We start from the raw sequence: 27,520 nt of genomic DNA, 5'->3' as shown, positions 1-27,520 counted from the left end.
AACCTGAATAATTTTTACCTACCCCAGTGCTTAGTCCAGTGCTTGGCACATAATAAGCATTTACCAAGTACTTTATTGGACTCTAGACTGTAAGTCCTCTAGACCATAAGCTTCTTATGGGCAGAGAACATGTCCGCTAATTCCATTTACAGTGCTCTGCACTCAGTAAGCACTCAATAAATACGACTGAAGGAATAAATGAATTCCTTGTTTTGTACTCACTCAACCGATTAGTTCAGTGCTCTGCACAAAGTAAGCACTCAATAAATACCATTGATTGGATTGCTATTATTACTATCATTATATCATTATTACTATTATTTTCAAAAAATTGAAGGCACTTTAATTCTGAGAACTGGTCAAGGACATGGGCCTGTTTTCACCAGTTTTTATTTCAGACAGGAGACTCTGGCCTAAGGCAGGGTTAAGGGTTAGAAATCATGGACATTCTTTTTTACATATATTTGAAGAGGGGCCCAGTAAAATATCCTGAGCTGACAAACAGAACGAGAAATGTGTGCTTAGTTGCCTTGTTTATTTTCAACCATTTGTATACTGAGCTTACAAAATAGAGTACCATGCTATTAACTGTGTTACATTTAGGCTGGAAAAGCACTAGGTTCCATATTTTGCATTATTTGTTTGTATCAAAGACATCATATTATCCCTAGTGTTCCAGGATGTGAGTCAGGATTAAACGCAGTCATGGTCAGCGAAGGTTTCTAACACTTGACCATAATGGTACACCAGACTCGGGTATGGTCAGTGCAGTGATGAGGATGAGGTTTTTAATGGAATATCTGGGTGCCTCAGGGCTCATTGCTGAATATTTTAAAGAGCGGTAAACTCTAGGAGTATTGTATTAATTTGCCAGCTCTGATTCTTTGCAAAATAGGTTCTCAGTTCAATTTCTTTAATGTCATTAAAGGGTACCTGTCAAAATAAAAGCAGAGGAGGCAAATGAGAAAAGATGAGATTTCTGCAATGGTCCTAGTTTTGTCACCCTTCGGAAACCAAATGCTCATGTCTTTGTCTGGAGCTCATTTTTGTGAACAATCTTTGTAGGATGAGGATTCTTCTCGCACATGCAGGAGTATGTGGAAGAACATTTAATTGCAGAGATTCTTGTTGGGCTTAAAAATGCACAATGACCATCTCCACTGGTCACACTGAAGTTTCTGTAAGAAGGAATAAAGAACATATCATTATCTTCATTCTAAATGAAAAGACACAGTAACCCCTGACATTGGAATACATTCCCAGGGAATGTGTATGGATAAAAGAAGAGGGATGTTTGAAAAGAAGGGTGTCTGAGGTAGAAAAGCTTTTTCAAAGTATCTCAAAATTATTTGAAAACGCTGCAATTTCAGAGACTTGAATTGATCTTTTCTGAGGCATGTATTGAATGTATTCGATAAGACTTTGAGGGAAACATATGCATTCATTCAATCATTCATTCAGTTGTACTTATTGAGTGCTTACTGTGTGCAGAGCACCATACTAAGCATTTGGGAGACTGCAATATAATAATAAGCAGACACATTCTCTGCCCACAACGAGCTTACAGTCTAGAAGGGGAGACAGGCATTAATCTAAATAAATAAATCAATAAATAAGTGCTGTGGGGCTGGCGGGGGTGGGAGGATGAAAACAGGGAACAAGTCAAGGAGACACAGAAGGGAGTGAGAGAAAAGGAGGGATTAGTCAGGGAAGGTCTCTTGGAGGAGATGTGCCTTCAATAAGGCTTTGAAGTTGGGGAGAGTAATTATCAGGTATGAGGAGGGAGAGCATTCCAGGACTGAGGAAGGATGTGGGCGAGAGGTCGTCAGAGAGATAGAAGAGATCGAGGTGCCCTGAGAAGATCAACATTAGAGGAGCTAAGTGTGTAAGCTGGGATGTAGTAGAAGAGCATGTGGACTGTGAATCTAAACTATCAAAGTGGAGAGCAAATGGACGCTGGAATTCTTGAGGCCTTTTTGGCTAAATGCCTTCTGAGGAAAAGTCGAAGAATATGGGAGGGGATCATGTCTACTAAATTTATTGGATTCTCCCAGTCCTAAGTTCAGTAGGCGCCCAAGAAATACAGCTGATCAATAATTTGATTGAATATTAAAGATGAAACAGGAAGCAAAACTTCATCCAAATGAGGTTGAAGGAGATGGTCTAGAGATACCGCTAGACACTTCTAGTTCTGCAGACTGTAAGCTCCATGTAGACAGGGAACATGTCTACCAACTGAGTTGTATTGTATTCTCCTAAGTGCTTAGTACAGTGTTCTGCACATAGTAAGTGCTCAATAAACACCATTGATTGTCACCAATTTATTTTTATGCTCTCTAAAGCATGAAAGTGCACCCTTAATGGTAGATCCCCTGGGGTCTGAGGTTTCTGAAGAACAGATTGAAGTGGAATGGAATCTTCCTTTCCAAGTCACATCTATACCTGAGCTTGTACTGGAGAGTTTCCCTCCCTGTTGCCGCCTCACGGCACTGAACAGGAGACAGAAATAAAGGAATTGAGACATGATGTGAATTCCCTAGACTTACATGTCTTTAGAAAGAAGTGAACCATCCTGCCATTTCCATGTGCCTTCCTTAAAGGATAATCCAATCCAGTGAAAGTGATTGGCTTTGGATTCCATAGCCACCTGAAAACAAATCCAAATCAACACCTAATGACTCTATTTCATTCAGTCTTATTTATTGAACACTTACTGTGTGCAGAGCACTGTACTGAGCACTTGGGAAAGTACGATGCAACAATAAACAGACACATCCCTGCCCAAAACGAGCTTACATATTGTACTTAACTAAGAGTTTAGTTCCCTCTGCACACAGTAAGTGGTCGATAAATGTGACCGATTTATCATCTTTCACAATCCCTATAGGAGAGAAAGGTGCCATCCCAAGTCTTACCATGATGTGCATATGCTCACCCACTTCACACCTACCACTGGACATTTGCTTCCCTTGCTTGCTGCTCTTTTAATAATAATTATGGTATTTGTTAAGTGCTTACTAGGTGCCAAGCACTGTTCTAAGTGCTGGGGTAGATACAAGGTAATCAGGTTGTCCCATGTGAGGCTCACAGTCTTACTCCCCATTTTACAGATGAGGTAACTGAGGCACAGAGATGTTAAGTGGCTTACCCGAGGTCACACAGCAGACAAAATTATCCCCCAATTATCCCAATTTTCCCAAAATGATCTCTCTCTAAAATAGGCCCATCTCCTACCCTTCCTCATTTCCCCTTCCTATTTCCCCTGAGGTTCATTTTCACAATTAAGGAAAATTCTCAGAAGCCAACAACAAGCCTTAACATTTGCATGAATTTGAACCCATATCTGAATTTATTGAACAACACGACCTATATTATATATGTTTTTCCTCCTGCTCCCTCTATTTGTAAAGAGTTTATGTCGACCTGTCACTTCATTTGAATGATAAGTCCCCTCAAAGACAGAGACCATTTCCTCTGCTGCTAGTATACTTTCACCTTCGTCAGGACACAGTGGATGCTTAATCAATGCCAGGGATAGATTAGTTGAGGCTTCAAAATCACTTTATGGGCCTAGAAAGAACTTGTTAAGGATGAGGAAATTCTCTCCCCTTGTATTATATTTTAACTGCATTTGTGACTATTGCCTACTCCAGCCAAAACCCAGAATGTGATGTCACATGAAGACCGCCCTGAAGTATTTCTTCTTTGAACATGTCTAATGCTTTGGTTGAATTCCTTGGAAAACCCCAACTGCATTTCAGTAGTAAGGTGAATTCCCAGAAGTGCTGAAACCAGAAGCTCTAATTATTCGAGAATCCCCAGGGGAAGAGCAGACACCCTACCAGTTCATCCTTGCTGTCTATCTTCAGCATACTGTAACCCAGTTCACGGCAGTATATCATACAGTTTGGCCAGGTTTTTTTTATAGCAGAAAAATGATAGCAATTCTCTTCGATGCAAGTCCAGTTTCCTTTGTGAGAGTTTCCGCGATTCCATAGGAAAACAAAACACATTTCTAAAGTCATTTCAGGTTCTCAGGTTTTGTCTTAGTTCCCTAGAGTCAAGTCCTGTGGGGAGACTGATCATGAAAAGCCCTCATTGCCTCCAAGGGACAAAGGTGACCTTAGACAAGTCACAACTTCTCTGTGTCTCAGTTTACATATTTGTAAAATGGGAATTTACCTGTTCTTACTCTTCCTTAGACTGTGAGCCCTATGTGGGACTGTATCTGATCTGATTGAGAGGAGCAGCACGGCTTAGTGGCACGAGCATGGGAGACAGAGGTCATGGGTTCTAATTCCTGTTTTGCCACTTGTCTGTTGTGTGACCTTGGGCAAGTCACTTAACTTCTCTGTGCCTCATTTCCCTCATCTGTAAAATGGGGATTGAGACAGTGAGCCTCACGTGGGACAATCTGATTACCTTGTATTTACCCCAGCACTTAGAACAGTGCTTGGCACATAGTAAGTGCTTAACAAATACCATAATTATTGTTATTATTATTGTATCTACTCCCAACATTTAGTACAGTGCCAGATCCTTAGTTTTGTTTTTTTTTGTTTATGGTATTTGTTAAGCGCTTATTATGTTTCAGGGACTCACAGCACTAAGTGTTGGGGTAGATATAAGATAATCAGGTTGGACACAGTCCATGTCCCACGTGGGACTCACAGGCTTAATCCCTATTTTACCATTGAGGTAACTAAGGCAAAGAGAAGTGAAGAGAAGTGATGTGACAGCAGACAAGTTAAGAGGCAGCATGGCTTAGTGGAAGAAGCACGGGCTTGGGTTCTAATCCCGGCTCCTCCACTTGTCTGCTGTGTGATCTTGGGCAAGTCACTTAACTTCTCTGGGCCTCGGTTCCCTCATCTGAAAAATGGGGATGAAAACTGTGAGCCCTGTGTGGGATAGGGACTGTGCCCAACCTGGTTTGCTTGTATCTATCTCAGTGCTTAGAACAGTACCTGGCACATAGGAAGCGCTTAACAAATACCATCATCATCTTCCTGACAACTGGCTGTAAGGCACTCCAGCAGCTCTCTCCCTTTTACTACCCACTCTGTCTTCCCACTCAGTTACCTCATCTGTAAAATGGGGATTAAGACTGTGAGCCCCCCATGGGACAACCTGATCACCTTGTAACCTCCCCAGTGCTTAGAACAGTGCTTTGCACATAGTAAGCACTTAATAAATGCTATAAAAAAACTCACACTCTTTGCTCCTCCCAAGTTAACCTACTCATGGTGCCTCATTCTCTTCTTTCCCATTTCTAACCTTTGTTCATGCCTGGAACCCTATCCCCACTGAGACCTGCCAGACTACCAAAGTCCTTCTGAAATCCCATCACCTCCACGAGAATTTCCCAGTTAATTTTTCTTCCCTCCAGGTAACATCCTACCAATTATTCCCTCGGAACTTCACCCCTATAACATCTACACATTGTACCTACTGACTTAGACGTTTTACTTTCAAAGCATTTACTCATCCACAAGCCTATCTTTCCAGTGTAATTGATTTTGTCTTTCTCCAGTTATATTTTGAATTCCTTGAGAGTAGGGATCATGTATTCTGATTCTACTGAATTTTCCCAAGTGCTTAGTACAGTGCTCTGCACACAGTAGGTACTCAATAGATAACACTGATTGATGAACTGTACCTGTGCTCTTCAGTGCTTTGGCAAGGTTGCTAATCTCAAATTGAAGATGATCTCTCACTTTGATCAGGATTTCCAGATCCTTCTGCTGTTGCTGAACTGAAATTAGTAATGAAGATTTATAACTGGATGCCATGGTGGGATTTTTCCAATGGAAGCCAACAGTAGCCAAAAGCTTGGATCAAGGAAGGCAGAATGATTGTTCCACTAAAATAACGATGTAAAAACAGCTGCAATCTGCCTTCTGGAATCCATAGAGGGCTGCAAGTTATATTTAGGCCAACCTCCCTCCAACTACTGGGGAACCAGGGTACCAGGGGAATGAACTGTTGTGCTTTTTAACCAAGGACGGCTGGCTGAAACAAAAAGGAATTTGAGCACTGTCCCCTCCAGAGACTGTTTTATCTGCCACCTTAACACTGTTCATTCTGGACTGTTGAGAATTAATAACTGACGGTGGTACTTCATCACCCCCCACTTAGACAACTAAGTCCAAGCCCCCCTGTGGGACTATGCCCAATTTGATCACCTAGTATTTAAAGAAGCAGAAAGGCCTAGTGAAAAGAGCATGGGCCTAGGGGTCAGGAGACCTTGATTCTAAACCCTACTCTGCACTTGCCTGGTGTGTGACCTTGGACAAGTCACTTAACTTCTCTGTACCTCAGTTCTCACAACTATAAAATGAGGATAAGATACCTCTTCTTTCTCTCCTTTAGACTGTGAGCCCCTTAGGGAAGAGAGGCTGTGTCTGATATGATTATCTTATACCGATGCCTGTTGGCACAAAGTAAGCCATTAACAAATACTAGTACTGTTATTATTATTACTTTTAATGGTATTTGTTAAGCGCTTTTTCATGGTATTTATTAAGCACTTACTATATGCCTGAGGCACTGTTCTAAGCGCTGGGGAAGATACAAACTTAACAGGTTGGATTAGCCCATGTCCCCCATGGGACTCACAGTCTTAATCTACATTTTACAGTTGAGGTAACAGAGACACAGAGAAGTGAAGTGATTTGCCCTGGGTCACCCAGCAGACAAGTTGTGTAGCTGGAATCACAACCCAGGTCCTCTGACTCCCAGCCCCGCCTCTTCCCATTAGGCTATGCTGATTCTCATTATTATCATTTACTCAATAGCTTAGCACAAAATGTGCAGCACATAGTAAGTTCCTAAGAAATGCCTTGAATAAAGAGATACTGTCCTGATATCTAAATTGGTTGGATCATATGTGACTCTTGCTAGTTTTCTACTTACCCCTGACTCTTAGAGCCACGGTTGTTATCAGGCAAATAAGGCAGAGGATCAAAAGAATCACGACTGCAACAATCAAGTGAGTTTTTCTTAGGAATTCTAAACAAAGAAGGAGAAACCTATCAGAACAGAAGATGACGAGCCGGAAACAAAGCTATGGTCAAACCGGACTGGATCCAAAGCCCTCAGGACACAGAAAATTGGGTCTTCATCCCCAGAGGTAAGACACTTTTCAGTCAAATTTTGGTAGGCAGAGATTTTGTAGTACCTGTGAGTGTGAGCTCTGAACAGCTTCAAAGGGGATTGAGGTTGGGCTGAAGACTAGAGAGACTAGGCCAGTTTGAAGGCACCTCAAAACAAAGATGGAGAATTACTACATGAATGAATAATCAGAGGAGCAGTGTGGCCGAGTCGGAAAGGGCACAGACCTGGGGGTCAGGAGACCTGAGTTCTAATCCTGGCTCCAGCACTTTCCTGCAGTGTGACCTTGGATAAATCACCTAACTTCTCCATGCCACAGTTTCCTCATTTGTGAAATGGGTATTCACTACCTGTTCTCCCTCCAGCTTAGACTGTGAAAACAGAATTTGACAAAGAGGAATAAGAGAACACAGAACAAAAAGATGAAAGAACAAAGACCTTAAAATATTCTGGAGAACTAAAGACACAAGGAAATGGAGGAGAGAATGCAAATGACAATGAAGCTAGGAAAGAAGAAAATCACAATGAATAAAGCAGATATCAGAAGAGAAAGAAAGTAAGCTCTGGGAGACAGTGAGTGAGTGTTGCAGAACACATGTACTAAGTGTTTAGGAAAGTACAACACAACAGATTTGGTAGATGTGATTCCTGCCTACAAGAGTTTACTGTCTACAGGGAGAGACGGACATTAAAATAGATCAGGGATATGAAAAGTAGTAAAGCAATAGGAGAAATAGTAGAGTTATATCAGTGCTTTTTCTGAATTTTGGAATCATTCGTTAATTTTCTGGATGCTTTTAGTTTTGTGAAATACTTATTTGGAATCTCTGCCTTTGCAATTTCTATGTCCTGGAAACCCTGTGAAATCACCAGATTTCATATGAGTTCCAAAATCATTTCCATCAAAGAAATCAAACAGAACCTGACAACAACTAACAGCATCAGTGAAACTGACTCACAGAATAGGTGAGTGTCTTTCCCTCAGCCACCAGCCTATCTTTAAAGAAAAAGGGAATCAGGTAACTAAGCGAAGCTACCTGTTCCATTATTGAGAAGCTGAAGAAAGTATGTGTTCAAAGGGCTGGTTTGGACGATAGCTCTGTCCCTGGAATTTTCCAACTCTTGGCAGCTCTGCTCCTTGGAACAAGGTCTGAACTTCATGCTTGCGTAAACTGTATCTTCCTTCTGGTATTGCTGAGAAGAATTCCGTCCTCCCATAGATACGTAAAGCATTTCCTCACTCATTCTGGTGGGTCAGAGAAGAGAAAATTTATCAACTTTAAATCATTGCAGCGGGCCAAGGCTTATTACAATTGAGACTGTTTGAGGACAGTCTCAAGAAATGTGACAAGGCAAAGAAAGGGCTGCAGGAAACCACTGCATCAGATAGACCAGCCTAGAAGGCAGCAGTCGGGAGAGGGGTTACTTTTCGGAATAAAGTCTTCACAAAAATTAACAGAACATGAAGCAGGTTCAAAAACAGAGATAAACCTTGTAAGGAATAAACTTAATAGCACTGAAGAATCTACCTTTGCCTTTGTGCAATAAAGAAGGGAGTTTGGGGTGCACACTTTCCTGTGAGAAGCTGCAAGGCTTAGTGGAAAGAACACAGGTTTGGGAGTCAGAGGTCATGGGTTCTAATCCTGGCTCCACCACTTGTCAGCTGTGTGACTTTGGGCAAGTCACTTAACTTCTCTGTGCCTCCATTACCTCATCTGCAAAATGGGGATTAAGACTGTGAGCCCCACGTGGGACAATCTGATTACCTTTTATCTGCCCCAGTGTTTAGAGCAGTGCTTGGTATACAGTAAGCGCTTAACAAATACCATCATTATTATTATACAAAATCCTTTCCTCATCCTATCTTTCCCAACTCTAATAATAATAATAATAGTATTTGGTAAGCATTCACTATGTGCTATACACTGTACTAAGTTCTGGGGTGGATACAAGCAACTGTGTTGAAAACACAGTTTTCTATCTATCTTCTCTATCCCAGAAGCCTACAGCTTTGATATCATCCTCACATCACTTTCCATCAGTTCTCACATTTAATTCACTACCAAATCCTACTAGTTCTTCCTAAACTATACCCCAGATTTCCCTCTTCCTCTTCACCCAGACAGCTGCCATCTTGCTCCAGGGTCTAGTTATATTTTGGTTAAATTACTGCATTGGGTATCTCCAGTCTAATCTAGACTTTATCCCACTGCATGGAAAGTCTTCTGGAGCCATTACTTGGTACATTTTTCTCTGCTCCTCTGTAATCTCCATTGGTTTTCCATTTCCTCCAAAAACTCCTCTCAACAAACTCAAAACTTATCCATCAACTCTCCTCTTCTTATATCAATCTATCAGTGGTATTCATTGAGTATTTACTGTGTGCAGAGCACTGTACTAAGTCCTTGGGTGAGAAGCAACACGGCCTAGTGGATAGAGCATGGGCTCAGAGTCTAAAGGACCTGAGTTCTAATTCTAACTCCTCCACTTGTCTGCCATGTGACCTTGGGCAAGTCACTTCACTTCTCTGTGCCTCAGTTATGTCATCTGTAAAATGGGGATTGAGACTGTGAGCCCCATGTGGGACAGGGACTATATCTAACCTGATTTGCTTATATCCACCCCAACACTTAGTTCAGTACCTGGAACATAGTAAATGCTTAACAAATATCACAATTATTATTATTAATAGATACCATTCATTGATTTTCCCTTATCTTTTTGCTAGTGGAGAAATCTATGCAAAGAGAGGAAAGAATAAAATCATTAACAGTGATACTATAATCAGCAATCAAAAGTCAAGCAATTTGGGATTGGGAGGATATCAAGTGCTTATAGAAGCAGCATGGAAGAAACAGAGTGGCTCAGTAGAAAGAGCCTGGGCTTGGGAGTCAGAGGTCATGGGTTTGAATCCCAGATCCTCCACTTAACCACTGTGTGAACTTGGGCAAGTCACTTAACTTCTCTGAGCCTCAGTTACCTCATCTGTAAAATGGGGATGAAGACTATGAGCCCCACGTGGGACAAGCTGATCATCTTGTATCCCCCCAGCACTTAGGACAATGCTTCGCACATAGTAAGTGTTAACAAATACCATCATCATCATTATTATTATTATTACAGGGTACAGATCCTCTAGACTAGGTGCAGGCAAGGAATGTTTCTTCCAACTCTGTCATTTTGCATTCTTCCTAGTGCTTAGTACAGTACTCTGCACAGAGTAAGAGCTCAATAAATATCACTGACGATGACTAATGATCCAAGTAAATGTGACCCAAAGAAAGAGGGAGTAGGGGAAATGAGGACTTAGACAAGGAAGGCCTTTTGGAGGAGATGTGATTTTAATAAAGCTTTAAAAATAAGGAGCTTGTTGGTAGGTGGGTTATGAAGAGGGAGGGAGTTTCAAGTCAGAGGGAAGACATGGTCAAAGGATAGGCAGAGAAATAGATGAGACTGAGATACAGTGAGAAATCTGGCATTGGAGAAGTAATAATAAAAATAATGATGGCATTTATTAAGCGCTTACTATGTGCAAAGCACTGTTCTAAGTGCTGGGGAGGTTACAAGGTGATCAAGTTGTCCCATGGGGGGCTCATAGTCAATCCCCATTTTACAGATGAGATAACTGAGGTACAGAGAAGTTAAGTGACATGCCCAAAGCCACACAGCTGACAATTGGCAGAGCCAGGATTTGAACCCATGACCACTGACTCCAAAGCCCGGGCTCTTTCCACTGAGCCACACTTGGGTCCCACATGGACCCACAGTCTAAGTAGGAGGGAGAACAGGTATTGAATACCCATTTTTCAGATGAGAAAACCAGGGCACAGAGAAGTTAAGTGAGGTGCCCAAGGTCATATAGTAGACAAGTGGCAGAGCCAGGTTTGGAACCCAGGTCCTCTGATTCCCAGGCCCATGCTCTTTCCACTGGGCTACGCTGCTTCTACCCTGTAGAGGAGCAGGGGAGACTTTAGGGAGATCACACATGTTGTTTTAGATTTGATTAATTAAAGTTCACACCCAGGTAATTAGGGGCAAGAGAATGTGAGGGTGAGGAGTAGGGGTTTGAAGGAGTGAGTTAAACTTCTGTAACAGCTGGTGTGGGCAGCGGGGATGGGAGTTAATAAGTACTGTTGGGCAGAGAAGAGGACAGAATTAAAGTAGGAGAAAATGAATTCAATATGGATGAGATCAACCTGTTATCTGTATTCCCCCCAGCAGCATTCTGAAACTAATGCACAGGAACAAAGAAAATGTACTATGGAGGTGATCCAGGGCTACAGATTAATAGTAAGAGATTGGTGGAGGGACAGGAGAGCATGGAATTTGAGCTCAGTGGAGAGGGTGGTTTGAGGGCATCAATTTTTTCATCAAAAGAAGATGGTTGGGGTATATCATTTCCTTTTCTAGGATCCTTTTTGGAATGATTGGATTGAGGGATAGGGATGGGACAAACCTTACCTTTTTGTTAGTACTTTCAGTTGATGGTTTCTGACTTGAGAAGTGGATGGGCTTTCTGTTTTTTTGGAAATAACTTCTTTCTCATTTATCTCCAGAGGATTCTGGAAAAGCAAATGGTTATGTTTTAGATTATTGAGATGGGATCTTCAGACCAGTGCTGAAAGTAACCTAGAAAGGGTCAGAACTCAGCTCCAGTACCAAAACAATGACCCAGGATGATTGTTCTTGAATGAAAGTTGCTTTGTTGAAGTTCTAACAATGGCTCTTCAAGGGATTTGGTCTAGTAGTAATGATAATAATAATTGTGGTATTTGCTAAGTGCTTACTGTGTGCCAGGCTCTGTACTAAGCACTGGGGTAGATATAAGCTAAGGGTTGGACACAGTCTATGTCCCATATAGGGCTCACAGTCTCAATCCCCAATTTTACAGATGAGGTAAATGAGGCACAGAGAAGTGAAGTGACTTGTCCATGGTCACACAGCAGAGAAGTTGCAGAGCCAGGATTAGAACCCATGATGTTCTGACTCCTTGGCCTGTGATCTAACATCTGGCATGTGGCCTGTGGAAAGAGCAAGGCTTTGGAGTCAGAGGTCATGGGTTCAAATCCCGACTCCGCCAATTGTCAGCTGTGTGACTCTGGGCAAGTCACTTAACTTCTCTGTTCCTCAGTTACCTCATCTGTAAAATGGGGATTAAGACTGCGAGCCCCCCGTGGGACAACCTGATCACCTTGTAACTTCCCCAGTGCTTAGAACAGTGCTTTGCACATAGTAAGCACTTAATAAATGCTATTATTATTATTATTATTATTATTATTATTATTATTATTATTATCTAATCATGGCACCATGCGGCTTTTCCACACCACGCTGCTCTCCATCAACCTTATTGAATTGAACTCTCCCAAGCACTGAGTTTTCTGCAAAGCCAGCATTCAATAAATGGTACTGAATGATCGATTGATTGATTGGACAACAAGAGACAACAGGGCTGGGAGAGGACTAGAAGCTTCAGCCCCTCCAGTACCTGCATTCATTCATTAGTTAATTCAATCATATTTATTAAACATTTACTGTGTGCACAGCACTGTCCCAAGTGCTTGGGAAAGAACACTTACGACAATAAAAAGTGACAATCTCTGCCCACAACAAGCTCACAGTCTATAGAGAGGGGAGAATTCTTTTGAATTCTCTCTATTCTCTTGATTCAGCAGCCACAGACCGATGTCTCCCATCTTCTCTCGACCCTGAGGTCTTGGAGCTGCAAGATCCTGGCTGCCCTTGGGGCTGGAACAAGTTGGGGCTGGAGGAGGAAGTGAGGCAGTAACTCCACTGCTTGCCCCATGCTGGCAGAAAACCCCCTCTGGTCTGGCCCAGGAACTTGTGGCTGTTATCTGGACTCTTCCCCTGAGGGTGAGTTGACCCCTTTCTTGCCAACCCTCCACTCTCTCCTGGCACACAACACCCATGTGCTACTTCTGCCACCGCCACTTCTCTCTCACCTCTCCAGCAATGACCACTAACCGTCACCAGGGTTGCAAATAGAAAAGCTTTTGTTGTCTCTCATCCTGAGAATTTTAGCCACTCTAGAACACTCCACAGGCCTCTCTCTTCAGAAGACGGACGAACAAATCCTCTGGAAACTGGCCGTTTCCTCACATCAGGGCTCCCAGTGTGTTCCCTTGTCCCCTCTTCATATTTTTACTTTGAAAGTCCCACGGGGGACAGGGTCATGTTTAATTCCCACCTATGTAGTCTTTCCCAATGTTTAATACAGTGCTCTGAACTCAGTAAACACTTAATAAACACTATTTCTATTGCCCCCATGCAAGAAAAGTATGAACTTCAATGATGAAATTAATATACTAAATAAATCCAAGTTGATTCAAAAATAACAATTGCCTGATCACAAATAGATCCCCAAACAGATAAAAGAAACATTGCTATTAGAAAGTACCTGGCAATAGTTTGCTTTTATAATATGAATATCTTCCCTCTTTTAAGAGGACAAAAAGGGCAGATTCGATTTAAACAACTTGGAGGCAGTTATGGACTAAGGAAAAGGGTGTAGAAAAGAGCCCATAACCTTGGCGTTATCCTTGACTTTTCTCTGTCATTCAACCCACATATTCAATGCATCACTAAATCCTGTTGGTCCCACCCTCACCACATCACTAAAATCCACCCTTTCCTCTCCATCCACTAACACATTAATACAATCACTCACCCCGCCTGGATTACTGCATTAACATCCTTGCTGACCTCCTAGCCTCCTGTCTTTCTCCACTCCAGTCAATACTTCATCCTGCTGACTGGATCATTCTTCTACAAAATGCTCAGGACATGTCACCCCGCTCCTCAAAAAACTCCAGTGGTTGCCCAACCACCTCTGCATCAAACAAAAACTCCTCACCATTGAGTTTAAAGCACTCCACCACTTTGCCCCCTCCTACCTCACCTCACCTCTCTCATTCTACAACCCAGCCTGTACACTTATCTCCTCTAGTACTAACCTTCTCACTGTGCCTTGATCTCACCTGTCTCATCACCAACCCCCAGCCCACATCCTGCCTTCGGTCCTTTAATCCGACAATTACTCTGCCCCGCTTCAAAGTCTTACTGAAGGCACATCTCCTCCAAGAGGCCTTCCTAGACTAAACCCCAACCTTCCTCATCTCCCACTCCCTTCTGCATTGCCCTGGCATGCTCTCTTTTTTCACCCCCCTCCTTCGCCCCACAACACTTATATACCTATCTGTAATTTATTGATATTAATGTCTGTCTTCCTCCCACTCTAGACTGTAGCTCGCTGTGGGCAGGGAATGGGTCTGTTTATTGTTGTATTGTACTCTCCCAAGTGCTCAGTACAAATAAATAAATAATTATGGTATATGTCAAATGCTTACTGTGTTCCAAGCATGGTTCTAAGTGCTGATAATTGAGGTATTTGTTAAGCACTTACTTTGTGCCAGGCACTGTACTAAGTGCTGGGGTAGATACAAGCAAATCGGGTTGGACGCAGTTCCTGTCCCACATAGGATTTACAGTCTTAATCCCCATTTTACTGATGAAGTAACTGAGACACAGAGAAGTGAAGTGACTTGACCAAGGTCACACAGCAGGCAAGTAGTGGAGCAGGAAGTAGAACCCATGACCTTCTGACTCCCAGGCCTGGGGGCTACCCGCTGTTGGGTAGGGACCATGTCTATATGTTGCCAACTTGTACTTACCAAGCGCTTAGTACAGTGCTCTGTGCACAGTAAGTGTTCAACAAATACGATTGATTGAATGAATGAGTGCTCTGCACACAGTAAGTGCTCAATAAGTATGATTGAATGAATGAATGAATAGTCAGGAGACTAGTCTCAGAACTTGCTTGTCAAAACTGAAAGCCTCAGTTTCCTCATCTATAAAACTGGAATAAATATCCTGCTGCCTTAGACTGTTAGCCCCACAGAGTCTGTATTTGATCTGATTAGCTAGGCTCCACCACAGAATTTACCACAGTGCTTGGCATATAATAGATACCTAATAAATGTTATTGTTATTGTCACAGGCCCAAAGGAAATGTCCCCAGGTTCATCAGGGCCCAAGCAATCTCAACTCTTCCTCTTTCCATCAACTAATATACTAACACTATTGTTCTGGAATGCAGAACAATAGTGAAAATGTGGGATGCAGATAGGTGCTTTTGGCACATGCTTATGTTTTTCTTAAACTCATTTCCCCTCCGTTCTAAAACAACTTTAGTGTGAAAATTGTAAGTGTAGTTTAAGAAGGGAAAATTGGAGGAGACTGAGAGTGGACAGTCTCTCTGGACAACTGGGCACTGGGACATCTGGGCAGCTCTGGGACCTGAGCAGTGGAAACAGCTTTCTGCTACTGATGCTAAAACTTCTCTGTCCTGCACAGAACCTTGGGTAAAAAGCCAGAGACCAGTCCCTAGACTGAGCCCCTCCCTGCTCCATCTGCATATAATAATAATAATGATGGCATTTGTTCAGTGCTTATTATGTGCAAAGCACTGTTCTAAGCGCTGGAGGGATACAAGGTGATCAGGTTGTCCCATGTGGGTCTCACAGTCATCATCCCCATTTTACAGATGAGGTAACTGATGCTCTGAGAAGTTAAGTGATTTGCCCAAGGTCACACAGCAGACATGTGGCAGAGTCGGAATTCGAACCCATGACCTCTGACTCCAAAGCCCATGCTCTTTCCACTGAGCCACGCTGCTTCTCTAAGAACAATCCACCCACACAGGGACTTGAACCCTGGATCCTCAGATTAAAAGTCTGATGCTCTACCAACTGAGCTATCTGGGCAAATATCAGTTTGGACTATTGTGTCCTGGAATCATACATCTCACCCTGCCCTGTCTTCTCACACTCTCTCCCTAATATTCCTAGGGGGTCCAAGGGACCGGGACTGTGTCTGACTTGATTATCATGAATCTACTGTAAGTGCTTAGCACAGTACTTGGAACATAGTAAGAACTTAACAAATACCGCTATTATGGGGGGACATCACCCCACTGCTGACCACCACCAAGTTAGACTCTTTTTTCAGCCTTACTTCTTGCTGAAGGCATCCTTTAATTCCTCCCTGCCAGTTGACCATTGCACTTGAGTCTATATGCCATAAACACTTAGATTATGCCCCCCAACGCCTACCTATGGCATTTTTGTACCTGTTTCTTTCCCATCTGCAATTCGTTTTAAAGTCCGTCTCTCCCACTAGGTTGTGAGCTCTTTGAGGGCAGGTGTTGGGTATGCTTACTTTTTCATACTCTCCCAAATGCTTAGTACATTTGCTCTGCACACAATGAGTATTCAATAAATTCGGTTGATTGATTGATTTCCGCTACACACAATTTATTTTAGTGTCTATCGCCTCTTCTAGATTCTAAACCCCTTGACGGCAGGAGTTATTCTACTCACCCTCTCCATCCCCCTGTCGTACCTCCTTCCCTTCCCCACAGCACCTGTATATATGTATATATGTTTGTATTTATTACTCTATTTATTTTACTTGTACATATCTATTCTATTTATTTTATTTTGTTAATATGTTTGGTTTTGTTCTCTGTCTCCCCCTTCTAGACTGTGAGCCCACTGTTGGGTAGGGACTGTCTCTATATGTTGCCAACTTGTACTTCCCAAGCACTTAGTACAGTGCTCTGCACACAGTAAGCGCTCAATAAATACAATTGATTGATTGATTGATTGATTGATTGATTGATGTGCCCTGGAGTAGTGAAAATGTTTTGGGAGGTGGTAGGGTTTCAAGAGGGCTTTGAAAATGGGGCGAGCTCTGGTCTGGTGGATTTGAAGAGGGAGAAAATTCTAGACGGGAGAAAGCACAGAGTTGGAGACAATATAGTGAAGAGCAAGCAGAGTAAGGAGGTCCACTTGTGAGGGGCAAACAGTGAACTGAAGTGTAGTGGGTAAAGAGCAAATAGCATCATAATCGGTGATATTTATTGAGTGTTTACTGTGTGCTGAGCTCTGTACTAAGCTCTTGAGAGAATAAAACAGAGTTTGCAGACAGTCTACAGGAAATCTTGTCTTATACTGTCGAGTCATCTACGACCCATAGCAACACTATGGACACATCTCTCCTGGAATGCCCCACCTCCATCTGCAATCATTCTGCTAGCATATCCTTAGAGGATTCTTGGTAAAAAAAGTATTCTCCGCTCCTCCAGGAGGCCTTCCCAGACTGAGCCCCTTTTTCTCTGCTCCTCCTCCCCTCCCCATTGTCCCCACTTCCTCCCTCTGCCCTACCCTCTTCCCCTCCACACAGCATAGAAAGTAGAAAGAATACTACGACAATAAAAAGTGACAGTCTCCTAGTATACTTTCTATTCGTAGTATGCTTCTTTTTAGTATATTTGTACATATTCATTACTCTATTTTATTAATGATGTGTATATAACTATAATTCTATTTATCTATTTTGATGGTATTGACACTTGTCTACTTGTTTTGTTTTGTTGTCTGTCTCCCCCTTCCAGACTGACTGGAAGTGGTGGCAAGTGTGAAGATAAATCAACCAATCAATCATATTTATTGAGCGCTTACTGTACACTTACTGTACACTTGGGAGAGTACAACGTAACAGAATTGGTAGACACACCTCCTGCCCTTAGCAAGCTCACAGTCTGTAAATGGGGAGACAGATATTAATATATATAAGTAAATAAATTACAGGTGTGTAAATAAGTGTTGTGGGGCTGAGAGAGGGGCGAATAAAGAGTGCAAATCCAAGTGCAAGGGTAACACAGAAGGGAGTGGGAGAAGAGGAAATGAAGGCCTAGTTGAAGAAGAAGAGGAGAAAGGCTAGAAGCAGAGAGATCAGTGAGGATGCTAATGCAGTAGTCTAGTTGAGATCACCGGAGGATGGACAAAGATTGTGGCTGGCCGTGGGGAGAGGAATTCGCCAGTGGGGACCTCATGGAACTTGGAACATCAAATGCATAATAATAATAATAACAACAACAACAACAGTAATAATAATAATAATAATAATAATAATAATAATAATAACATTTGTTAAGCGCTTACTATGTGCATTATAGCAATATACCCAACCTGGTAAAGAAGTTATGGTTTCTCCACCATCAATTTCTCCACCATCAACTAAAATCTTGGGTTTAAAAAGACGATCGATTTACAAATATGATGGAGACCCTAGTAGAGGGAGGCGCTCCAGATGTGTAGAGGTTTTGAGAGCGTTTATGTGCTGCAAAACATTGAGAAAAGTATTCCGTGATACCACCATATTTTCAAGGAACACAACCTGGCTGTATCGTGGGGTACACCTCTCTATATGACTGTTTCTGTTGACTGTTTCTCATTGTGCTTATTGCCGGACTCACTAGGACATTTGAAAATGTTAAGTTAATGCAAAGGATTCATTCATTCAATCATATTTATTGAGCACTTACAGTGTGCAGAGCATTGTACTAAGCACTTGGAAGTACAAGCTGGCAACATACAGAGACGATCCCTACCCAACAACGGGCTCACAGTCAGAAGGGGGAGCCTTCTGATTCTTAAAATTGTAGATGAGCAGATCATCCCCAGCAATTTTCAGCCTTCCCTCTTTGAAGATGCACCATTTCAGCTTATTTTACAGAAAATGATTGGCTGTCATCTATCCTCTTCACATGTCCCTGACAGACGGATGAGGAGCAGAAGCCCCAGTGCCCTGAAGGAGCAGGAACGGGCATTAACAGAGACATCAAGGGCACAGGGCCTCTGTAAGACCTGTAGTGCCTGGATTCCCTTAGCCACTCATGCAGTATGGCCTAACGGTTAGGGCACGGGCCTGAGCGTTGGAAGCATGGCCTAGTGGCAAAACCTCGGGACTGGGAGTCAGAAGGTCATGGTTTCTAATCCCAGTTTCACCACTTGTCTGCTGTGTGACCTTGGGTAAGTCACTTAACTTCTCTGTACCTCAGCTACCTCATCTGTAAAATGGAGATTGAGACTGTGAGCCCCACATGATTACCTTGTATTTACCCCATTGCTTAGAACAGTGCTTGGCACATTGTAAACGCTTAACAAATACCATAATTATTATTATTGTGGGTTCTAATCCTAGCTCCACCATTTGTCTGCTGTGTGACCTTGGGCAAGTCACTTCTCTGGGCCTCAGTTCCCTCATCTGTAAAATGGGGATTGAGACTGTGAGCCCCACGTGGGACAGGGACTGTGTCCAACCCGATTTGCTTGTATCCACCTCAGTGCTTAGTACAGTGCCTGGCACATAGTAAGCGTTTAACAAATACCATAATTATTGTTATTATTACTATGTCCAGCCCTTTCGTTTAAATGTGGTGGCTATTTTCAGTCACATGAGAGCATAGTCATACCTATGGATGGATAAAATCTCCCCATTCAGGACTTATAAAAAAACTAATAACGGTGCAAATTTGAAGCACATCAATTAGGTAGTCAGATAATAGCGCTGTCTTTCCGGTCATAGATGTCTCTGCCAGAGGTGAGGCTGCATTCACGAGGGGGAGTGACTTGCAGAGAAAATCTCTTCCACATTTGCATACTTGGCTCATGAAAATACAGTAGGTCCCCTTTTTGGCCCCTGACATTTGGGTGAGTACTGCACTGACACCAATTTTTAGGAGGGGAAAAATATGCCCTACTACCTGCAGGGCAGCCACCTGAGTAATTTTTGCAGTAGTGGTGATGGTTGGCACACTGATCCTTCCACCCAGAGCAGTCTGAGGTCAACAGAACATAATATTTCCGAGACCATAAGCAGCATGGCCTAGCGGATAGAGCAAGGGCCTTGGAGTCAGAGGACCTGCGTTCTAATCCCAGCACTGCCAAGAGCTTGCTGTGTGACCTTGGGCAAGTCGCTTGACTTCTCTGTGCCTCAGCTTCCTCGATGGTAAAATGGAGATTCAAAACCAGTTCTCCCTCTTACTTAGACTGTAAGCCCCATGCAGGACAGGGATTGCATCAGACCTAAATGACCTCTACCTACCCCAGCGCTTAGAACTGTGTTTGACACATAGCAAGTGCTTCACAAATACCATAAAACCAAACAACTTCTCTGTGCCTCAATTTCCTCAATACCTGTTCTCCCTCCTACTTTAGACTGTGAGCCCCATGTGGGGCAGGGACTCTACCTGGCCTAATTAACTTGCATCTACCTAAGTGCTAGTGCATTAACTTTGCAGAGCTTAGTAAGAGCTTACCAGATACCATTAAAAAACAAACAGGAAATCTAATTTGGGGTTTTGCTGGTCTAGGTCTCCTCAGATGGAAATGTACACCCGGCAGATCTTATTAGCTGCTCACAGTCTGGCTCTCACCATGGCTTGAGGGATTCTAAACCCTGAATTCTCCTCCCTGGAATAATCATACAAAGACTTTATGTTATAATAATAATAATAATAATGGCATTTATTAAGCACTTACTATGTGCAAAGCACTGTTCTAAGTGCTGGGGAGGTTACAAGGTGATCAGGTTGTCCCACGTGGGGCTCACAGTCTTAATCCCCATTTTACAGATGGGGTAACTGAGGCACAGAGAAGTTAAGTGACTTGCCCGAAGTCACACAGCTGACATATGGCAGAGCCGGGATTTGAACCCATGACCTCTGACTCCAAAGCCCGTGCTTTTTCCACTGAGCCACGCTGCTTCTCTATGTTCTTCCCTCTCCCTCCTCTAGGACTCCCACCTCATCAAAAGAAGCAGCTTGCATGTAAAATGGGGATTAAGACCATGAGCCCCAATGTGGTCTTGATTAGCTTGTATATTCCCCAGCACTTAGAACAGAGCTTGGCACATAGTAAGCGCTTAATAAATACCAAAATTATTATTAGTATATCAAATACATGCTTCAGAATTTCTTGAACCGTGAGCCAAACCAGAAAGCGTTCTTAATGAGTAAAGGATTGCATGCCATGTAGAACTGGGATTCTTTTGTAGCAGCCCCTGTCTGATGGACAGCCTGGCCGGAGGGAGTTTGGCAGCCTGAAGATCAGGGTTGGCTGGTTTCGTCATGGTTTGTTCTTTTTTTTTTAATTCATTTTTAAAGCTGAATGGCCAGAAAGGTATCACCCCAGGAAAGACCCGGAAGAAATCTGTTGTGCTTTAAAAGCACACGTAAATGTCTTGGTGGATTTCTTAAAAATATATATATATATATGTACATACAGAAAATTTGACGAGTTTGTTTTGGTTTTAAAGAAAAAAGTCTGGTTCACATTCCCCAGGTGAGGGTCGAGAGTTTCTCCACAGAAAACTCTCTGCCTTCTGCATTTTGAGGATCGCACCCTTAATTTGATTCTGCAGTTTTGCTGTTACGGTTTTCCGGTCAAGATGAATGGATGTTCCTGCCATTCCTTCCTGTTACGAGTGTTTCCCTCAGGCCAAAACCGGCCTACGCAGCCGTGCAGGTCCAGACCCTCGGGTTTTTCCCTCACGTGGGGCTCCCCTGACCCACACTGTTTCCATCACCCCTCTCTGCTTGGTCACGCCAGGTGCCTCCCTGAGGGTTTGACACAAGCCACCGTTTTTGATACTCCCCATCTCCCCACCTCCCTATGTCTTCCCACCTCTGCCTCATCCTGAAGCTTCCCCAGCTGCGGAGTGCCCAGGAACAATTCCTGGACCACATCTACCTTAGCTTAAGGGAAGTCCAGCACCAGCTTTCCAAACCTTATGCCACAAGCCGCTCAGAGCATCACACTGCAGAAGCCCAAGTGGAGAGGCTTGTGGAATTGTTTTCCATCACAGTGTGCGTCCGACAGGGAGTGAGTCAATAATAATGATAACTGTGGGATTTGTTGAGCACTTGCTATGTGCCAGACACTCTACTAAGAGCCGGGGTGGATACAAGCAAATCGGATTGGACACAGTCCCTTTCCCTCATGGGGCTCACTGTCTCAATTTACATTTTCCAGATGAGGTAACTGAGGCACAGAGAAGTGAAGTGACTTGCCCAAGGTCACACAGCAGAGAAGTAATAATAATAGGAATAATAATGGCATTTATTAAGCGCTTACTGTGTGCAACGCACTGTTCTAAGCGCTGGGGAGGTTACAGGGTGATCGGCTAGTCCCACGGGGGGCTTACGGTCTTGATCCTCATTTTGCAGATCGGGGGGCAGGGGCACAGAGAGGTTAAGTGACTTGCCCACAGGGTCACGCAGCTGACGATCGGTGGAGCTGAGATTTGAAACCATGGCCTCCGGCTCCAGGGCCTGGGCTCTTTCCACTGAGCCACGCTGCTTCTCTGTAGTAGCGGAGCTGGGATTAGAAAAGCATTTTTCACTTTGGTGGTTGTGGCTGTAGCCTCTCTCCCCTCCCAGGGCTGAGAAGAGAGTCTTTTTATGGTATTTGTAATATTCTTACTATGTGCCAGGCACTGTACTAAGCGCTGGGGTAGATACAAGTTGATGAGGTTGGACACAGTCCCTGTCCCATATGGGGCTCACAGTCTTGATCCCCATTTTGCAGATGAGGTAACGGAGGCACAGAGAGGTGGAGTGACTTGCCCAAGGTCACACAGCAGACAGATGGCAGGCTGGGATTAGAATCCAGGTCCTTCTGACTCCCAGCCCTGGGCTCTATCCACTCGGCCAAGCTGCTTCTCTGGGGAGTTGGGACAGAGAGACCCTGCGGCCTCCTTAAAGAGCTCGTAGCGTGGCTCTGACCCTTTCATTCATTCATTCATTCATTCAGTCGTATTTGTTGAGCGCTCGCTGTGTCAGAACACTGTACTGGGCGCTTGGGAAGGGCAGGTTGGCAACATATAGAGACGGTCCCTGCCCGACAGCGGGCTCGCAGTCTAGAGGGGGGAGACAGAAAGCAAAGCAAAACGTGTGGACAGGTGTCAAGTCGTCAAAGTGAATAGGGGTAGAGCTAGACTCACATCATTAAAAATATGGAATGCTTCATAAATTTGCTTGTCATCCTGGGCTCCACAGCTCCAGGCTCCGAAGAACAAATCACATTCTTTGGGCCAGACCCCCTGAAACCCCTGAATCCAGGCCCATTCCACTATTTTCCATTCCAAAATACCATTCAGAGGTGAATGTGCTGGTTAAACCGCCCAGAGCCCGACAGCCGTGCTCTTGCTCCAAAATCATTTCTTCTGAACCTAAGAATCAGGCTGTGGGCAAACATTTCAAAAACCGATTTTCTGTCAAGTGTCTCAAGAGAAGCGACATGGCTCAGTGGAGGGAGCCCGGGCTTGGGAGTCGGAGGTCATGGGTTCGGGTCCCGGCTCTGCCAGTTGTCAGCTGTATGACTTTGGATGGGTCACTTCACTTCTCTGGGCCTCAGTTCCCTCATCAATCAATCAATCAATCATATTTATTGAGCGCTTACTGTGTGCAGAGCACTGTACTAAGCGCTTGGGAAGTACAAGTTGACAACATATAGAGACAGTCCCTACCCAACAGTGGGCTCACAGTCTAAAAGTCTAAAAGTCCTCATCTGTGGAATGGGGGTGGGGACTGTGAGCCCCCTATGGGACAGCCTGATCACCTTGTAACCTCCCTTGCTTTCTTCCCCACTTCCACACTACCCAGCTGGCTGCTCTGGCCTCTCTCCATTCTTGGTGCCCGGGAATAATAATAATAATAATAATGCTGATGGTATTTGTTAGACTTGTAGTTTGCTGAGCACTGTTCTAGGTGCTGGAATAGATACAAGGTTGTCGGGTTGTCCCATGTGGGACTCACAGTCTTAGTCCCCATTTTCCAGATGGGCTAGCCGAGGCACAGGGAGGTTGAGTGACTGGCCCAAGGTCACAGAGCTGATAAGTGGCAGAGCCGGGATTGGAACCCATAACCTCTGACTCCCAGGCCCGGGCTCTTTCCACTGAGGCAGATGGGTGGGAGGGCACCGGATGTAAAGATTTGGAGTCCAGCGCCCGGATCCCTCTCCCCAACTTCCTGGTATTCCCACAAGCACTTATCCAAGAGGAATCATCCACTGGGCAAACACACAGCCTCGACTAATCCGCAGACTCAAGGGGTTTGCTCTGATCCCCTGGAAGCTCTGTCCTCATCTCTGTCCCTTTGGCCAACACAAAAGTCTTGGAAGATTGCTTGAACTCATTCGTTCAATTGTATTTGTTGGGCGCTTACTGTGCGCGGAGCACTGTACTAAGCGCTTGGGAAGTACAGGTTGGCAACATATAGAGACGGTCCCTACCCAACAGCGGGCTCACAGTCTACAAGGGGGAGCTCATCCTGGGAGGGGAGGCGAGCTTCAGTGCGTGTGGTCAGACATCGTGACCCTACTCCCTCATACTCCCCCTTCCCATCCCCCCCACCTTACCTCCTTCCCCTCCCCACAGCACCTGTATATATGTATATATGTTTGTACAGATTTATTACTCGATTTATTTATTTTACCTGTACATATTTATTCTATTTATTTTATTTGGGTTTATGTGTTTTGTTTGTTGTCTGTCTCCCCTTTCTAGACCGTGAGCCCACTGTTGGGTAGGGACTGTCTCTGTATGTTGCAAACTTGTACTTCCCAAGCGCTTAGTACAGTGCTCTGCACACAGTAAGCACTCAATAAATACGATTGAATGAATGAATGAATGAATGAATGAATGAATGAAATACCACAAATCTGGGAACACTGCACAGCCTTCAATGAAATATCTGCCCTTTTAAATTCTCCTCTGTCATGTTTTCAACCAGGTACACCTTCTCTCCCCAAATATATGATTGTTGAACACAACCTACACCTCCCCCTCTCCTACTCCACTGAATTTTAATAGGGTCCAAACCTGTTTCTCCTACCCTACAGCCCACTCAAGATGTCCATTTATTACCACATTCATTGCAGAGGGAAACAGGCCCAGGAGATCCTCTCCTTAGAGTGCATACCTTCAAAATCAAATTCCATCCCCAAGTTAAAACCTTCCCTTTGTCCCCAAGTAGAGGAACTCTTTCATTACTTCAGTTCATCAGCTAATGAAATGATGCTTAGTACAGTGCTCTTCACATATAAGCCAGTGCTCAGTAAATACAGTTTCCTGAGTGACTGAGTATCTGCTAGGATGGTTTACTGAATGCTGGCATTCTCCCCCTTGCTCAGAGTACTCTCTTGGTATTCCCTCATCATCCCAAAAAGAAGATTTCCCTACACATTAAAATACGCCCACAAACAAAGCAAGCATTTTGCCAAATGGGAGGAATAAGAGCATTTTTTCCAAGTTTTTATTCATTCATTCGTTCATTCAATCGTGTTTATTGAGCACTTACTGTGTGCAGAGCATTGTACTAAGCGCTTGGGAGTTTTTATATCTATTTGCAGCGTGGCCTAGTGGAAAAAGTATGCCTGGGAGTCAGAGGACTGGGTCCTAATCTCATGTCTGCCTCTTGCCTGCTTTGTGACACCGAGCAAGTCACAACTCCTTTGTGCCTCAGTTTCCTCATCTGTAAAATGAGGATTCAACTCCTGTTCTCCCTCCTTCTTGGACTGTGAGCCCAATGGGGACTGTGTCTGATCTGATTAACCTGTATCTACCCCAGGACTTAGTATAGGACTTGACACATAGTAGGTGCTAGCAAATACCAGCGTTATTATTTAGTATTTTTACCACGAATATTTTGCAGATTCTAGACCTACCTACAATCACTGCTCTCCTTCTTCAGAGCAGAATTATCTCATAGGTCTTGTCTGCTTTTTTAAACTATCTGTCCCTACTGATCAGTGCAAGGAGTTAGCCAACACAGCCAGATTCATGGGCCTCTTAGACTATTAGACCTGAGTGGGACAGAGATTGAGTGCAATTGTTGTCTGTCTCCCCCTTCTAGACTGTGAGCCCACTGTTGGGTAGGGACCGTCTCTATATGTTGCCAACTTGTACATCCCAAGCGCTTAGTACAGTGCTCTGCACACAGTAAGCGCTCAGTAAATACGATTGAATGAATGAATGAATGAATCTGATTATTCTGTAACTACTGCTGCATTTAACATGGGGCTTGGCACATAGTAAGCTCATAATAAATACAAAAATTATTATTCTTGTCATTACTATTGTTATTATTATTTTATTATTATTATTATTATTATTAACAGCTCTGGCAGCAACAACTCTAGGAGCATTAGCTGGTCGTACCTGTGTTTATGCCCTGGAAATCCACTGGCAGAAGAGGTCGATGAAGAGCAGGCATGGAAGTGATTTTTATTCCTCATTTGACAATTCAGTCCCCGCGATGTCGAGAGACCATTTGATGTTTCTATGTGGCTGGTTAGAATGCCGAGGGACAATGAGAGCAACCTCACACAACAGGAAGTTTTAACACAGCTCAGTGTGGAACTTGTTTGTCAAGTACTATTCTAAGAGCTCTAGGAGATACAAGTTAATCTCAACAGACACAGCCTCTGTCCCACATCAGGCTCACAGTTAAACGCCTACTATGTGCCAGGGTTAATAGAATAAAATTAGATACAGTTACTGTCCCACATGGAGCTCAAAGTCCAATGAGAGGAAGAAGTGGGATTTAATCCTCTTTTTAGAAATAAGAAAACTGAGGCCCAGGAAAGTTGTGATTTGCCCAAGATCACACAACAGAAAAGTGGTGGAACCAAGATTAGAATACAGAGAAGCAGTGTCACCTAATTGATAGAGCATGGGCCTGGGAGTCAAAAGGACCTGGGTTCTAATCCTTGCCCCACTACTTGTCTGCTGTGTGACCTTGAACAAGTTATTTCACTTCTCTGGACCTCAACTGCCCCATCTATAAAATGGAAATTAAGACTGTGAGCCCCATGAGGGACAGGACGTGTGTCCAATCTGCCAACCTTGCTTCAGACCCCATTCCCTCTCATCTTATGAAATCTCTCTCCCCGTCCCTCCTCCTCTCCTCAAATTCCATCTTCAACCGCTCACTCTCCACTGGTTCCTTCCCCTCTGCCTTCAAACATGCCCACGTCTCCCCCATCCTAAAAAAAACCCTCTCTTAACCCCAACTCCCCTTCTAGTAATCACCCTCTCTCCCCCCTACTCTTCCTTTCCAATCTCCTAGAATGAGTCATCTACACCCACTGCCTCAAATTCCTCAATGCCAACTCTCTCCTTGACCCCCTCCAATCTGGCTTCCATCCCCTACACTCCAACAAAACTGCCCCCTCAAAGGTCACCAATGACCTCCTTCTTGCCAAATCCAATGGCTCCTACTCTATCCTAATCCTCCTCGACCTCTCAGCTGCCTTCGACACTGTGGACCACCCCCTTCTCCTCAACACACAACAAAGCCTTGGCTTCACAGACTCTGTCCTCTCCTGGTTCTCCTCTTATCTCTCTGGCCATTCATTCTCAGTCTCCTTTGTGGGCTCCTCCTGCCCTTCCCATCCCCTTACTGTAGGGGTTCCTCAAGGGTCAGTTCTTGGTCCCCTTCTGTTCTCTACCTACACTCACTCCCTTGGTGACCTCATTCACTCCC

At 43.8% G+C, this 27,520-nt stretch overlaps 1 protein-coding gene and 1 non-coding gene across 2 annotated transcripts; both read right to left on the bottom strand.

Moving 5' to 3' along the window:
• Window positions 1–1,021: 1,021 nt before the first annotated feature.
• Window positions 1,022–11,578, bottom strand: LOC119939046 (CD209 antigen-like protein E). Its single transcript, XM_038758817.1, has 7 exons — window positions 11,572–11,578; window positions 8,148–8,356; window positions 6,913–7,008; window positions 5,657–5,752; window positions 3,843–3,970; window positions 2,547–2,647; window positions 1,022–1,178 (listed from the first exon to the last, which is right to left on the bottom strand). Exons 2-7 carry the CDS (start codon window positions 8,353–8,355, stop codon window positions 1,022–1,024), a joined length of 786 nt encoding a protein of 261 aa, XP_038614745.1. The 5' UTR covers window position 8,356; window positions 11,572–11,578.
• A 4,242-nt stretch (window positions 11,579–15,820) lies between these two features.
• Window positions 15,821–15,893, bottom strand: TRNAK-UUU. Its single transcript has one exon. It is a non-coding gene; the product is annotated as a tRNA-Lys (tRNA).
• Window positions 15,894–27,520: the final 11,627 nt, after the last annotated feature.

Source organism: Tachyglossus aculeatus, chromosome 17 (assembly GCF_015852505.1).
Source record: "Tachyglossus aculeatus isolate mTacAcu1 chromosome 17, mTacAcu1.pri, whole genome shotgun sequence".
Lineage (NCBI taxonomy): Eukaryota > Metazoa > Chordata > Mammalia > Monotremata > Tachyglossidae > Tachyglossus > Tachyglossus aculeatus.
The sequence above is the reverse complement of the archived record's forward strand: the minus strand, read 5'-3'. Positions and strand labels throughout refer to the sequence as shown.

Excerpts from the sequence above, each read along its gene's own strand:
- LOC119939046 (XM_038758817.1), bottom strand. The coding sequence starts at position 8,355 with ATGAGTGAGGAAATGCTTTACGTATCTATGGGAGGACGGAATTCTTCT. Across the intron at positions 7,009-8,147 it reads GCTTCTCAATAATGGAACAG|AATTCCTAAGAAAAACTCAC; the intron begins GTAGCTTCGCTT and ends TTCTTTGTTTAG. Across the intron at positions 3,971-5,656 it reads CAAAGCACTGAAGAGCACAG|GAAACTGGACTTGCATCGAA; the intron begins GTACAGTTCATC and ends ACTCTCACAAAG.